Here is a 13,599-nt window from a genome sequence, read left to right on the forward strand (position 1 = left end):
AGGCCAGCCTTGGCCATGTGATTAATTCCAAGATCTCCTGGCTACAGACTAAGACCTTATCATGAAAAATGAATTAAAATACTGAGACTAATGGAAAAAAAGTGGAGAGTGTGCATAAAGAGGAATTTCAACCAAATTGGAAAGTAAGGAAGGGCCCAGTGAGGTGGCTCAGTGTATAAGAGTGCTCACCACTAACCTGACAGCCTGACTTTGAGCCCCAAAACCTCATGATAGAAAGAGAACTGAGAGGCTGGAGAGATGGCTCAGCGGTTAAGAGCACCGACTGGTCTTCCAGAGGTCCTGAGCTCAATTCCCAGTAACCACATGGTGGCTCACACCATCTGTAATGGGATCTGATGCCCTCTTCTGGTGTGTCTGAAGACAGCGACAGTGTGCTCATATAATACACATACACACAATTTAAATAGAATGTTACTAGGCTGTGGTGAAACACACCTTTAATCTCAGCACAGGGAGGCAGAGACAGGTAGATCTCTGTGAGTTCAAGGCCAGCCCGATCTACTTAGTGAGACCCTGCTCAAAAGACAACAAGATCACATGTCAGTGGATCAGAAGACCTGCTGTTAAGGTGGTGGTGGTGTTCCTGAAAAAGATCTGTAGATTTCCAGCTCTTTCTCTTTGAAAACTGGCATGTTTGATGCTGGATCCCTATGGAAATGTAAAGAACAGAAGACAAGACATAAAAGAATAAAAAAGCAAGAAGGCTTACACTTCTGATTTCAAACTTCCATGTTGGTGCTAATTAAGGCTGTGTGATCTGGACATGAGGGGAGATGGGTAGCAAAGCATGCCTACCATCCCCACTGCGACCATAGACACAACTCAGAGACGGGCCCTTTACCCTGACTCCAGTCCTCTTGGCTGTTTAAAGAAAGACCCTTCATCTCCTCCAATCACTCACAAAACTTTGTAGTTTAAAATATTACATTATCAAACATGACTGCTAGTTTCCCTAGTTGTTACCATTTGATAGTGCTAGCATTGTATCGTCTCCAAAGGCTCATGCCCTGGGAGCCTTAGTTTCCAGCTAGTGGCACTAATTGGGAGTTGGTAAAACCTTGTGAGTTCTGGGAGGCACACTCTAGGAACCAGGTGGAGAGGCACCATCTCCAGCCTCTTCTTCCACCTCGATGTGAGAAGCACTGTTCTACCACATGCTTCCTGCCATGATGCCCTGCCTCGACACAGCTCAGGAGCAATGGATGAAGCCAGATGACCATGGGCCAAAACCTCTGACAATGTGGGCCAAAATAAACCATTCATGTGCAGTCTGGGCTGGCCTGGAACTCAGTATGTAGCTCCAGCTGCCCTCAAATTTGTAGCATTCACCAGCCTTAGCCTCCCAAGTGCCAGAAGACAGCCATGAGCAGTATTCCTGGGCTCACCTCTTCTGTCATGCTGTGCGTGTCAGGGTTTGGTCTCAGCAGCTGGAGTCTGACTGACACAATTGGCATTTCTGACAAAGCTTTAAAGAAGAAGGATTGAGTGTGGTACAGAAATAGAGGTGTGGACTCTTCAGTATGCTGTGTAAAGGCAGCACCACTTTGATACCAAAACCATGTGTCATCAGAGAACAGACTGCTATCCAGTGGACCCCAAGTCCTTCACACAGTATTAAGGAGGCAAAGCACGTGGACCACCCCATCCATAAGTCACTCAGCATTAAAGTCAGCCTCCTAAGTGAGAACAGGAGAATGAAGAAGACAGATGCCTGACAGCCCCACAGCCATTCATGACAAACTCAGCAAACTAGAGATAGAAACGAGCCTCATTTCCCTTGTGAAGGACACCCTCTGCTAAAGCAAGTTGAGTTGAGTAGGCTTGACGGACACAGGTGTGCTACAGAGCCACCTGCATCCCTGTAAAGAGCAGCTAGAAATTGAAGTGTTACATCAGTGGCATTTGCAAGAAATGCTTTGGTATAAAAAAAAAAAAAAATCCACGCCAGGCATGGTGGCGCACGCCTTTAATCCCAGCACTCGGGAGGCAGAGGCAGGTGGATTTCTGAGTTCGAGGCCAGCCTGGTCTAAAAAGTGAGTTCCAGGACAGACAGGGCTATACAGAGAAACCCTGTCTCGAAAAACCAAAAAAAAAAAAAAAAATCCTGGAAATTCTGCTACTGTAAAATAAATGGGAGAGGCCATGTTCACAGGTGGGAATGCTCAGTGGCAGCAGGGGCTGGGCCTCCCTAGGGGACACCTCCCTAGTGGACACTTAAACCAGTTCAGCCCCATCCAAGTCCCAGGAACACTGTTTGGCACAACAAACTGACCAGCATGAAATGGGGAGAAAAGCAATAGAGTTGCAACAACAGAGCTCCAGGGCTCACACCATCCTATTTCAGGATGTCCAAGTCAGTAATCAGGATCTGTGTGGAGCTGGAGCACGGACAGACACACAGATCAGGAGGGTGAAACAGAGGACCCAGAGATGGAGCTACACAGGCAGGTAGGTTCCATTGATTTTTTCAGCAAAGGTCTGAAACAGCCCAATCAGCAGAGACATTTCAAAGACATAGCCTTGATCCCCGCTCACACCTTATCAACAAGCAGCAGAGTGATTTGTAGCCCTACCTGTGAAACCCCAAACTATATCATTTTGAGTGAGATAGAGCCTTTAATAAGGTACAAACGCATAAGCCATGCAAGAGAACAGCTCACGTGACCATCCTCAGCTACACAGTATGTTTGAACCCAGGCTGGGATACACAAACCCTGTGTCTTAGTTTAGGTTTTTAGTGCTGCTATGAAACAGCACCAATGCAACTTGGAGTGGAAAGGGTTTATTCAACTTACACTTAGACATCCCAGTTCACCATCAAAGGAAGTCAGAACAGGAACTCGCACAGGGCAGGAACCTGGAGTCAGGAGCTGGTGTGCTGCTTCACTCGGCCTGCCTTCTTATAGACCACAAGACCACCATCCTGGGGATGCCACCACACACAGTGGGCGGGGCCTTCCCATCAATCACTAATTAAGAAAATGACCTACAAGCCGGGCGTGGTGGCACACACATTTAATCCCAGCACTCGGGAGGCAGAGGCAGGAGGATTTCTGAGTTCAAGGCCAGCCTGGTTTACAGAGTGAGTTCCAGGACAGCCAGGGCTACACAGAAAAACCCTGTCTCGAAAAACCAAAAAAAGAAAATAACCTACAGGCTTGCCTACAGCCCAATCTGGTTTGGTTTTGGTTTTTTGTTTTTGTTTTTGTTTTTTTTAGTTATTTTTCTCAATTGAGGTATCTCCTCTCAGATGACGCTAGCTTCTATCAAGTTGACATAAAACTAGCCAGCCGAGGCCAGCCTGGTCTACAGAGTGAGTTCCAGGACAGCCAGGGCTACACAGAGAAACCCTGTCTTGGAAAAAAAAAAAAAAAAAACAGAAAAAAAAAAATGTGTTTTGAGCCGGGCCTGGTGGCGCACGCCTTTGATCCCAGCACTCGGGAGGCAGAGGCAGGGGGATTTCTGAGTTCAAGGCCAGCCTGGTTTACAGAGTGAGTTCCAGGACAGCCAGGGCTACACAGAAAAACCCTGTCTCGAAAACTTGTGGACGTTGTACATCGTGGTGCGCACTAGGCTCCGCACCACGATGTACAACGTCCACAAGCAGAGTTCAAGGCCAGCCTGATCTACAAAGTGAGTTCCAAGACAGCCAGGGCTACACAGAGAAACCCTGTCTCGAAAAAACAAAAAACAAAACAAAACAAAACAAAAAAAAAAACAAAGCCTGGTCTCTGCTTGTGGACGTTGTACATCGTGGTGCGCACTATACTCCGCACCACGATGTACAACGTCCACAAGCAGTTGATTCCCCAGGATCCTATGACGGGATCAACTTACTCCTGAAAGTTGCTTTCTGACTTCCACATGTGCACCGTGGCACATATATATGAGTGTATATATATATATATATATATATATATGTGTGTGTGTGTGTGTGTGTATATACATATACACATATATATACATATACACATATATATGAGTGTGTATATATATATATATATACACTCATACACTAAAATAAATGTTTAAAAAAAATAATAAAAATGGGGGAGGTAAGGGGTGGAGGCTGGCATGAAGCTCATGGAGATCTGACTGCCTCTGCTCTCATGGTGCTGGGATCAAGGGAGTGCACCAGCACACTTGATTAACTTCATTTTCTTAATGAAAACTCCTCCTCCTCCAAGATTTATTTTATGTCTGTGAGCACACTGTAGCAGTTAAGAGCACTGACTGCTCTTCCAAAGATCCTGAGTTCAATTCCTAGCAACCACATGGTGGCTCACTACCATCTGTAATGGGATTTGATGCCCTCTTCTGGTGTGTCCAAAGACAGCTACAGTGTGCTCACATAAATAAAATAAATCTTGGAGGAGGAGGAGGAGTTGCTTTTCGTTAAGAAAATGAAGTTAATCAAGTGTGCTGGTGCACTCCCTTGATCCCAGCACCATGAGAGCAGAGGCAGTCAGATCTCCATGAGCTTCAGGCCAGCCAGAGTTACATGGTGAGACCCTGTCTAAAGAAATGAAAATATGCAGACCTGGTGGTACATGACTATAATCCCAGTACTCAGGAATCAGGTAGGAAGATTCCAGAGTTCAGGGCAGCCTGGACTACACAGTGAGACCTTGTCTCAAATAAACAGAGGACTTGCACACATGCTTCGTAAGAAAAATGTAGCTGGCAGGTGAGCACACAGATGCTCAGCAGCATCTGTCAGGTCCGTGAGAGGTCACCACCCCTGCTTCAAATGATGGATCTGAAACTTGTCAGTCGCCAGTGCTGGCGAAGGACAGGAGCCTCTGAACAGCCAAGCTGCGCTCAGTAAGGGTAGAGGAGATGTGACATATACTCGGAGAGCCTGCACATGGAAGTCTGTCTTCACAGAGTGAGAAGGGCCATCATCACACTGTGCTGAGTGGAAGGTTCTTTATGACCTGTAGATGAGCTCCTCAGAACAGGCACAAGCCCAGGCTCAGAAAGCAGGCCGGTGTTTGCCAGACTGCTCTATCCAAATTGCTAACAGTTATGACTAAACATCTGCCTAATCCCAAAACCATACCTAAAGAGGGTGAACTGGCTGTATGTCAGTCAAATCAGCATGACTGTAGACAGAGGCCACTTTCTCCATTAGTGCTCAAGTCATCCCTAATGATCGTGCAAAGGGCACAGATGTACACACTGTAGGCTTGAACTCTCTGATTGGTGCTGCAGAGACCATTGCCCACCTGGCTGCCACCTGGAGAAAGGATGGGGGTAATGACAGTCTGTGAGAAGAAGAGCAGATCACCTGTCCTTAGCCCAAATGGCCAGTGTTGGCCCCTCCCTTGAGGTCCTCCCCAATTTTGTCTTTTCCCAAGCCTTTTTTCAATCTTGATAGTCACATTCCTTGACATACCATGCCTTCCCAAGGCACCAAAAGTAAGACAGAGCCCCCAAGGTCTTTGTGACCAGAAAAGGTCTGGGCCTCAGTTTTCCGCTCCCTCTCAGCTGCCTGTGCCTCCACTAGAGGCTTCAGCTGTAATTGGTCTTTCTAAAAAGCAAGAGGTACAGGATTGTCCTGTAGTATCCTAATCGTCTGACGTGGTTAAACAGCCCACATCTCTCTAGGAGCTCAGAAGGAGCTCAGAAGCCAGGCCTGGATGCTTATTTACTAAAAGGCACTATTTCTCAGACCAGATAGAAATGGGTGGAAAGAGAAAATGGGGCTAGGGGGTCTGAGCTGTTGTACAGACTCATCTAGCCCCTCCATCCCGAGAGCTGGTCACCCCCAGTGATGCCATGCCTGTGCCTTCTCACAGTGAACTCCCTGCCTCCCTTAGTGGGTCTTCCTCTGTACTTTCTGCTGCCTGTTCATCTGTGAGCCTGGTTCCAGTGCTGTCTATCACAAGTATAGCAGCTCTGCAAGAGAATACTCACCTCTACATGCTGGGTAAAGACACAACCGCACCCTCACCCCTCACTCTGTGAGACAGAGTCCAGAGCCAGGGTTCTGTCACCAGTGACAGCTCAAGTGCCAGACTGTCTGACACTCTCCAGGTTTCTATATGCCTGTGCCTCCCCCACTATCTCCTCAGGCCTTGACTGTCTCTGTTTTGTTGTCTTTGGAGCCTGGGCTGGAGTCTCCCACATGTGCAGCAGTGGCTCAGTGCAGAGCTTCAGAGAGCAGCACCAGGGTCATCTGCCTGCTATAAACGCCTTTTAGACCTCTGCTTCTGATGTGCTCCATAGAAGCTGGGTCTCACGAAAGCCCCCCCCCCTCTCTCTCTCTCTCTTTCTCTCGCCATGCTCGGGTCTGTCAGAAGCTGCTTCTCCCTATTGCTCACCTCATTGGTCATTGTCATTCCTTTTCAATAAGCTCTGCGTTATCATGAAATAAAACTTGTGCTTCTGAGCCCACATTTGCTGCTGTGGGACATTTTCTAAACTGATAGCCACCCACAGGGAAGCAGGGCCATCTCCCCTGTGTCCAGACTGGACTTGCTCCTCTGGCCCCTAGTTTTGTGGTTTGGGTGTGGTTCTGTGCCATTTTTGACACAAAAAAGAAGGGTGACTAGCAATAAAACCCTGAGAAAGAAATACAGTCCCGTCTGAGGTCCTCGGACTGGTGCTGTGTCCCTTAGGAAGCCTCTGTAAAACACTGTCGCCAGCTGAGCCAGGAGGTCCTCTATCCATATCTCAGTCAGGACTCGGGGGGGAGGGGGGGAGCTCCTGTTTGTTCATTGATTGATTCGGTATTTAAGAACCAGTGAGTAAGATTTACCCACTTTGGGGAAGAGAAGGAAATACACCAATACACCTATGTTCACGAGCAAGCTCAGCCAAAGCCAGCACCACTGTCTCTGCATGGCCAGAAGCATCTCCCTTGTTTGGGAATCTCAGGACCCCTCCCTGACAGGCCCACCTTATCCTGTTAGCTGGCTTCAGCCAGGGAAAAGACTAGAGGACCCAAACCACCCACACTCAGAGAGTAATGGCGTCTGATTGTTGGCTTGTGTTTCTGAGACAGAGTTCTCTATGTAGCCCAGGCTGGCCTAGAACCTACCTCAGATCCCCCAGTGCTGGGTTCATGTGGACATGCCGCCATCACTGTGCCCAGCTTACATGTAAGTGATTGTCTCCTCGCTGCCAAGCCTGATCCCGTCCGTGTTTTCTGTCCTTCAAGATCCCCGAGGAGCATGACCTAGAGAGTCAGATCCGCAAGGAGCGTGAGTGGCGGTTCCTGAGGAACACTCGAGTCAGGAAGCAGGCTCAGCAGGTCATCCAGAAGGGTAAGTGCACCTCGTCTCCCAGGGCAGCAGCCTCTGCCACATCCATTCAGGACTGGAGTCCCCTGCAGCCCCCAAGCACTGTGTGTGCTGCTCCTGGAGGCCAGTGCACTGACTGGTAGAGGCAGCTGGAACGGGAAGAGGGAACTGCCTCAGGGGGAGGGCTCCTCCTCAAGGAGCTGTGACCTTCTGAGAAGCATCACTCCTGTTTTTTGGAATTTCCAGAAAAGTGCAAGCTCTTTCCAGACCCTGGTAACCCGCATCTCGTAGCCACCTGGGACGTCCTTTCCCTAGCTTTGTCCAGCCTGTCTCCACCCTGCCCTTGCAATGACCACTGGTTCCATTCTTCCAAACGGTGACAGCCACACCCTCACCAAGCCCTTCCCAGATCTGAAAGCATGCCACATTTGCATCCTTGCCTGTTTTTGCTTCTAGTCTCATGGGGACATGTTAGTGATCAGCCAAGGACAGTATGTGTGCTGCTGTGGGGGCTCAAGAGCAAGCTTCTGCCAGCAGCTTGCATTGTGTGTGTCCCCCAGGCCTGAAGGACATGCAGGGAACAGGGCCATGTCAAGCACAGCAGGAATGAGGGCCAGACTACCTCACCTTACACCCAGGGTCTTCATCTCCTCTCTCGAGGAGTACAGAGTGAGGCTCCCCCACAACCCATGCTGCAGTCCCACAGCTGTGACTGCATGCGAGTGACAGGCGGAGGCCACTTCACATCTCCAGCCAAGTAGTTTTTCTCACAGAGGTGGCTGTGGCTGAGGGTCAGTGTGGTAAGTCTTTGGCCTTCTCCCCAGTAGCACAAGTCAGAGTTCTGACCATCCTTCCCTGTCCTCTGAAACTTAGAAAATAACGACCAATTACTTGTTGGATTAAGGCTGAGGCCTCAGAAGACAGAGTGTTTATCCCACTGAGACAGAGGGCCATGCCAGCTTCAGCCCAGCCTGCCTCGTTGAGTGCCTGCATTTGCTGCACAACCCCGTCTGTGTCTCTCGGGTCCCTGACAGTCATTACTCTGCAGGAAACTGCTTGCTGTTGACTGTCGTCATGCCTCCTGTCCCCAGCACCCGTGTCGCTCCCCTAGGTAGCACAGACCCTCTCAGAGCACCCTGTTCACTGCACTCTCCCAGACAGTGTTTCCTTAGGCTCCCGGGACTGCAGGCCAGGGCAGCCAGGGTAGGTTAGTTTCCTGACACGAGTTCGGAAAATGGATCTAACCCACATAGTACCATGGCTAGGAGTCTTGGGCAGCTGCAGAGGCGACACTGACTCTTCTGTTCAAACTGAGGCACACAGTGCTCAGAGTACAGAGTCAGGGGCCAGAAGATGGCTCAGTAAGTAAAGGCATCTGGGGCCACGGCAGAGGTGCTATCATTCCTCCCTGGTACTTTGCCTTTTAAGCTGTGTGTTCTGAGTGGACTTCACTGCCCACCACACCATGTCTACAGCTGCCTGGACTCTTCATCCTTAGCTGCATCCTTTCTGGCTCTTACCACACTCTTGCAAAGCCAAGAGAATGTATATTCAGCTAATGTGTGAGCCTAGTGAAAAAACCTTGTCCCTTGCCGTGACCTTCACCCCTGTGATTTTTGTCTAGCTGCTTCCCAGACTGAAAAACCTGGAATTCCACCTGGGTCTTGAGTGGTAGTAGCCACACCCTCCTTCATCCTAAAGTTCTTAGCACTCTCTTTAGACTCAATAAAATTCCTCTACTCTGAATAGTGCTACTTACAGTATACTCAGTATTGATCAAAGGCATGTCAGTGTCTAGTTCTGCCAGGAGCTGTAAGACAAAGCCAAACAAAGGCATAGACCCTAGAGCTGCGGATGCAGCTAAAGCTACCCCTTCCCATCAGTGTGTGCTTTCAGCCTTCTCTTGGATCCCAGCTGTCCCCTCCTTCAGCTCTCCTAAAGACAGTATCGGTGTTGCTGCAAATGAAAGCCTGGTCCCAATTTTCTCTTACAGGCATCACCAGACTGGACGATCAGATCTTTCTGAACAGGAACCCCGGCGTTCCTTCTGTGGTCAAATTCCATCCCTTTACACCATGTATAGCTGTCGCCGACAAGGACAGCATCTGGTAGGCATGGCTCTGGCTCACCTGCTGTCTTCTCTCCCCAGTGCACTTGAGGTCCACCTCATTCTGGACTCACCCGGTCTTCCTTAGGAAAGAGTAGGCTGGGTTGGGCGTGGGTGGCGCACGCCTTTAATCCCAGCACTCAGGAGGCAGAGGCAGGCAGATTTCTGAGTTCGAGGCCAGCCTGGTCTACAGAGTGAGTTTCAGGGGCAGCCAGGGCTACACAGAGAAACCCTGTCTCGAAAAAAAAAGAAAGAAAAGAAAACAAAAGAGAACAGACTGGGAACCCAGTTTGCTCCTTGCCTGTTCTGCAGAAGCAAGTGGATGACAGAGAATCCCTAAGAGAGAATGGAGGTTTTGTTTGGTTTGGTTTGATTTGGTTTTGTGTTTTTGCTCTTTTACTTTATGTGCCTTGGTGTTTTGCTTGCATGTGTCTGTGTGAAGATGTCAGAACTCCTAGAGTCAGAGTTACAGACTCCGACTATAATTGCCAAGTAACTTGAACCACCAAGTGGTTGCAGGGAATAGAATCCAGGTCCTCTGAAAGAGCATCCATTGCTCTTAAGCACTGTGCCATCTGGAGAGAATAGAGTATAATTTGTACTGGGTGCTGACCTGGTCCACTGAAGAATCTGCCCATTTCGTGTATTCAGGATTTACACACTGCCTTGTTAAGTCGTAAACTGTGTGTAACAGGAAACTGGCCATCTTAACCATGTGCTGTCAGTGCATATGGATCCTATGAAGGTCAACCCACACCCACCTCTAGGGTGTTCTCCTCTCCCTACCAAAGCTGCCCAGTGGACACTAACCCGTTCCCTCGGGTGCCTTCAGCCCCATCCTTTTTGTGTCTGAACACGATGCCTCTAGGGACCTCCTGAGTGGAACCTTGTGATATTTGTCCATTGGTAACTGGCTTCTTTCACTTTTCCTTCATGGTTTGCTCATACTGTAGCATCTTCAGCATTTCCTCCTTTTCAGGGCCTGGTAATGTTCTCTTGTAAGGCTCTCCCACACTGTTGAGCTGTCAGGGTACTTGGGTATAGGACTTGCTGTCATCTCAGGTACCAGAGATGGACTGCTGCATCATAGTCTTCCTCAGTGACCATACTGTGTCCCCCCCACCTGCACTACACAAGGCTCCCCACTCACACTGGCCAGTTTCTGCTCTGCTCTGATGGCAGCCACATACGGCATGCGGCTGTGCCCTTGTTGGGGTCTGGGTCATGTTTCCCTAGTGACTGTCTTTCTGTCTTCACTCTTATTCCTTCAAGTTTTTGGGACTGGGAGAAAGGAGAGAAGCTGGACTATTTCCACAATGGCAACCCTCGGTACACCAGGGTCACTGCCATGGAGTACCTGAATGGTCAGGACTGTTCCTTGCTGCTGACAGCCACAGGTGAGTAGCACTGCTGTAGCCCAGGCCTGGACGTGTGTGAGGGGAAAGGCAGGAACACATTGGTCAGCGCTCTGGGACCATTTTCTCATCAAGCATCCCTAGCCCTTCCATGACTAGAAATACTGTCAGCCTCTGCTCCCCTAACCTTCATGAGGACCCATGGGAGTTCCAGACCCACATGAAAGCAAGGGAGGACGTTATAGGTCATAATGTCCTCCAGGGCCCATGCTGTCCCAACCTCTGGTGTCATCAGCTCCCCTCCTCCATGGCTCCCACACCAGGTCCAGCCATCTTTTGCAGGCCAGCTTCCTTCTTCTGAAGGTGGGTGAGAAGCATTTCTGAGGTAGGAATGGCTCTCATTCAGAGTTCTTGTTTTGATTTTTCACCTGAAATGTCTTAATATCATGCTTGTTTTGAACAAGATGTTTTTCCTAGGTTGCAGTTGGTTTATTTTTTGTTGTTGTTTTGTGTTGTATGCCTTTGTTTAAGACAAGGTCTCTTGTAGCCCAGCCCAGCTTCAAGCTTACTGTATAGCTAAAGATGACCTTGAACTCCTGATCATCATTGTCTCTGTCTTCCAAAATCTAGAATTACAGTTGTTACTTTACCCCCATGCTATACAGTGCTATGAACTGAACCCAGGTCTTCACGCTTGCACAGTGAGCTCTCTTCTAACTGAGCTGCATCGCCGGCTACTGTTGTCTAGCACTCTAAGACACGATTCCTGGGTCGGGATGGTTTGGTGATAGTCTGCTTGCCTGGCATCACAGAGCCCCATGCTGTGTCCCTAGCACCACAAAAACTGCAAAAATAAGATCACACCAGCACTGATGACCTCCCATTGATGACAGGTAGAAAGATGACCATGATGCTGATGGAGGTGTCCTGAGCCCACCGTCCTCATCCTGGGCCTGGACTTGGCATCTAAGCCACTGAGACCATTGGTGTCTTGAGCATGATTTATGAATACATGGTTTATTGTTCACACTTAAAAGGGGAAACAACTTGCAGCGAATTAATCCAACAACCTGACAGTCCATCCCTAAGTGATATAGTAGCTAGAGGTGGCCCAAGTGGCTCTCAAGTCCAACAGCCCAGTACACAGCGAGCTGCCACGCCCACATCTACTGGTGAGGGAAGGACAGTGAGTGATGCTGGCTCTCCTGCAGATGCTCTGAGAGTGATGCTCTTTGGGAGTGATGGAGGCTGGCTTAACAACCTTAGTTGTGCTTATCCAGGTCAGCCAGTGTAGCAGACACTCAGCAGTCACCAGGGTCACAGAACCAGGCCAGACACAGAAGACCCTGGTGGGATATGTGGTCACTGGAAGGGTCACTTGTTGCTAGAGTACACGGCTCACACGTGTTAGGTGCATTGGAGACCAGCATCTGCCGAGCTGCCTGGAGTCTGGGTCTTTATGGCTTTTCAGAGGCTCCACTTGTCCTTGCAGACTACCTAGTGTCTGCTTCTGATTGTTGGGAGCTGCCTGCTCCCCAGGGAGTTGATGGTTACACCCTCGTGCTCAGTTCAATGTCTGCATATTCTGGTGACACTTGATGGGGCTGCCTCCATCTTGCTTCCTTGTTTGTTTTAGTGTTTGTCACATTTCCTTTTTTTTTTTTTTTTAAGATTTATTTAGCTCATGTGAGTACATTGTAGTTGTTTTCAGACACACCATAAGAGGGCATCTGATCCCACTATAAATGGTTGTGAGCCACCATATGGTTGCTGGGAATTGAACTCAGGACCTCTGGAAGAGCAGTCAGTGCTCTTAACCTCTGAGGCATCTCTCCAGCCCCTCCCATTTCCTTTTTAAGTGAAGACATATTGCCATAAAAGACACTATCTAGCAATGCCACCTCAGAACCCACAGCATCAGTGCTATCCAAGAATGACCTATGCACAGTGGGGTTAGGGACCCTCAAGGCACAGCTAAGACTAGAAGAGAGTTCAGGGTCAAATTAAAAGTCCCAAGTGGAGAGGAGAGGAAGAAAGAGAAGGAAGGGAAAGCCATCAGAGTGGCGAAGGTCATCCTCTCAAGGGAAAAGCGAGGGAAGGGCCCCTGAAAGCAAGACAGATGAGGTCTCTCTCATGTGTTTTGGTCAGGAGATCCCAGCATCTGTCCTCTCCAGCCTTAGGTCTAGCTGGGTACACAGAGGACCAGCGGCAGTGTGGGTAAGGATGAAGGCTGCAAAGCTTTCTCCTCTGGAAAACACTGAGAGCCTGGTCCCTCGGGAAGGATGGGGAAGGGTTTCCAGCTCTCACCCTGCTTCCCTGCCATCAAGTCCAGTGTGGGGTCTACCGTGGCCCCATCTCCCTTTACAGCTATCTTTTACTGGTTGCTCATGTCAGAATAGCAGGACTAGGCATTGAGAACACTGCAGCTGTGCTGTGGAGATAGGGTGGGGCGCAACCATGGGTTGTATTGCTTTCTCCTTTCCTAGATGATGGTGCCATCAGGGTCTGGAAGAATTTTGCTGATTTGGAAAAGAATCCAGAGATGGTGACTGCGTGGCAAGGGCTCTCAGACATGCTTCCGACAACACGAGGTGGGTTGGGCTCTCTACACGCTGCTGACAGCATGAACTGGGTCTTGGCTCCTCAGAAGAAGGCTCCCAGAACTGTGTGAAGAGTCTGATGCCTCCAGGACACCTATTCAATTCTGAGGTCCCAAAATCGATTACCCAGTGATCTCCTTAGGAACCATAAGAATAGGTAACCCTCCGCCGGGCGGTGGTGGCGCACGCCTTTAATCCCAGCACTTGGGAGGCAGAGGCAGGCGGATTTCTGAGTTCGAGGCCAGCCTGGTCTACAAAGTGAGTTCCAG

General features: G+C 49.3%; 1 protein-coding gene across 1 annotated transcript in view; it reads left to right on the forward strand.

Moving 5' to 3' along the window:
- The window catches only part of Rptor (regulatory associated protein of MTOR complex 1), a 299,725-nt gene that overhangs the window by 277,374 nt on the left and 8,752 nt on the right, over positions 1-13,599 (forward strand). The window contains exons 25-28 of the mRNA XM_021175441.2: positions 7,187-7,292; positions 9,262-9,376; positions 10,648-10,772; positions 13,217-13,321. Of these exons, the coding sequence (XP_021031100.1) occupies positions 7,187-7,292; positions 9,262-9,376; positions 10,648-10,772; positions 13,217-13,321 (451 nt within the window). The remainder of the gene's footprint in view (positions 1-7,186; positions 7,293-9,261; positions 9,377-10,647; positions 10,773-13,216; positions 13,322-13,599) is intronic.

This window comes from Mus caroli, chromosome 11, assembly GCF_900094665.2.
Source record: "Mus caroli chromosome 11, CAROLI_EIJ_v1.1, whole genome shotgun sequence".
Taxonomy (NCBI): Eukaryota; Metazoa; Chordata; class Mammalia; order Rodentia; family Muridae; genus Mus; species Mus caroli.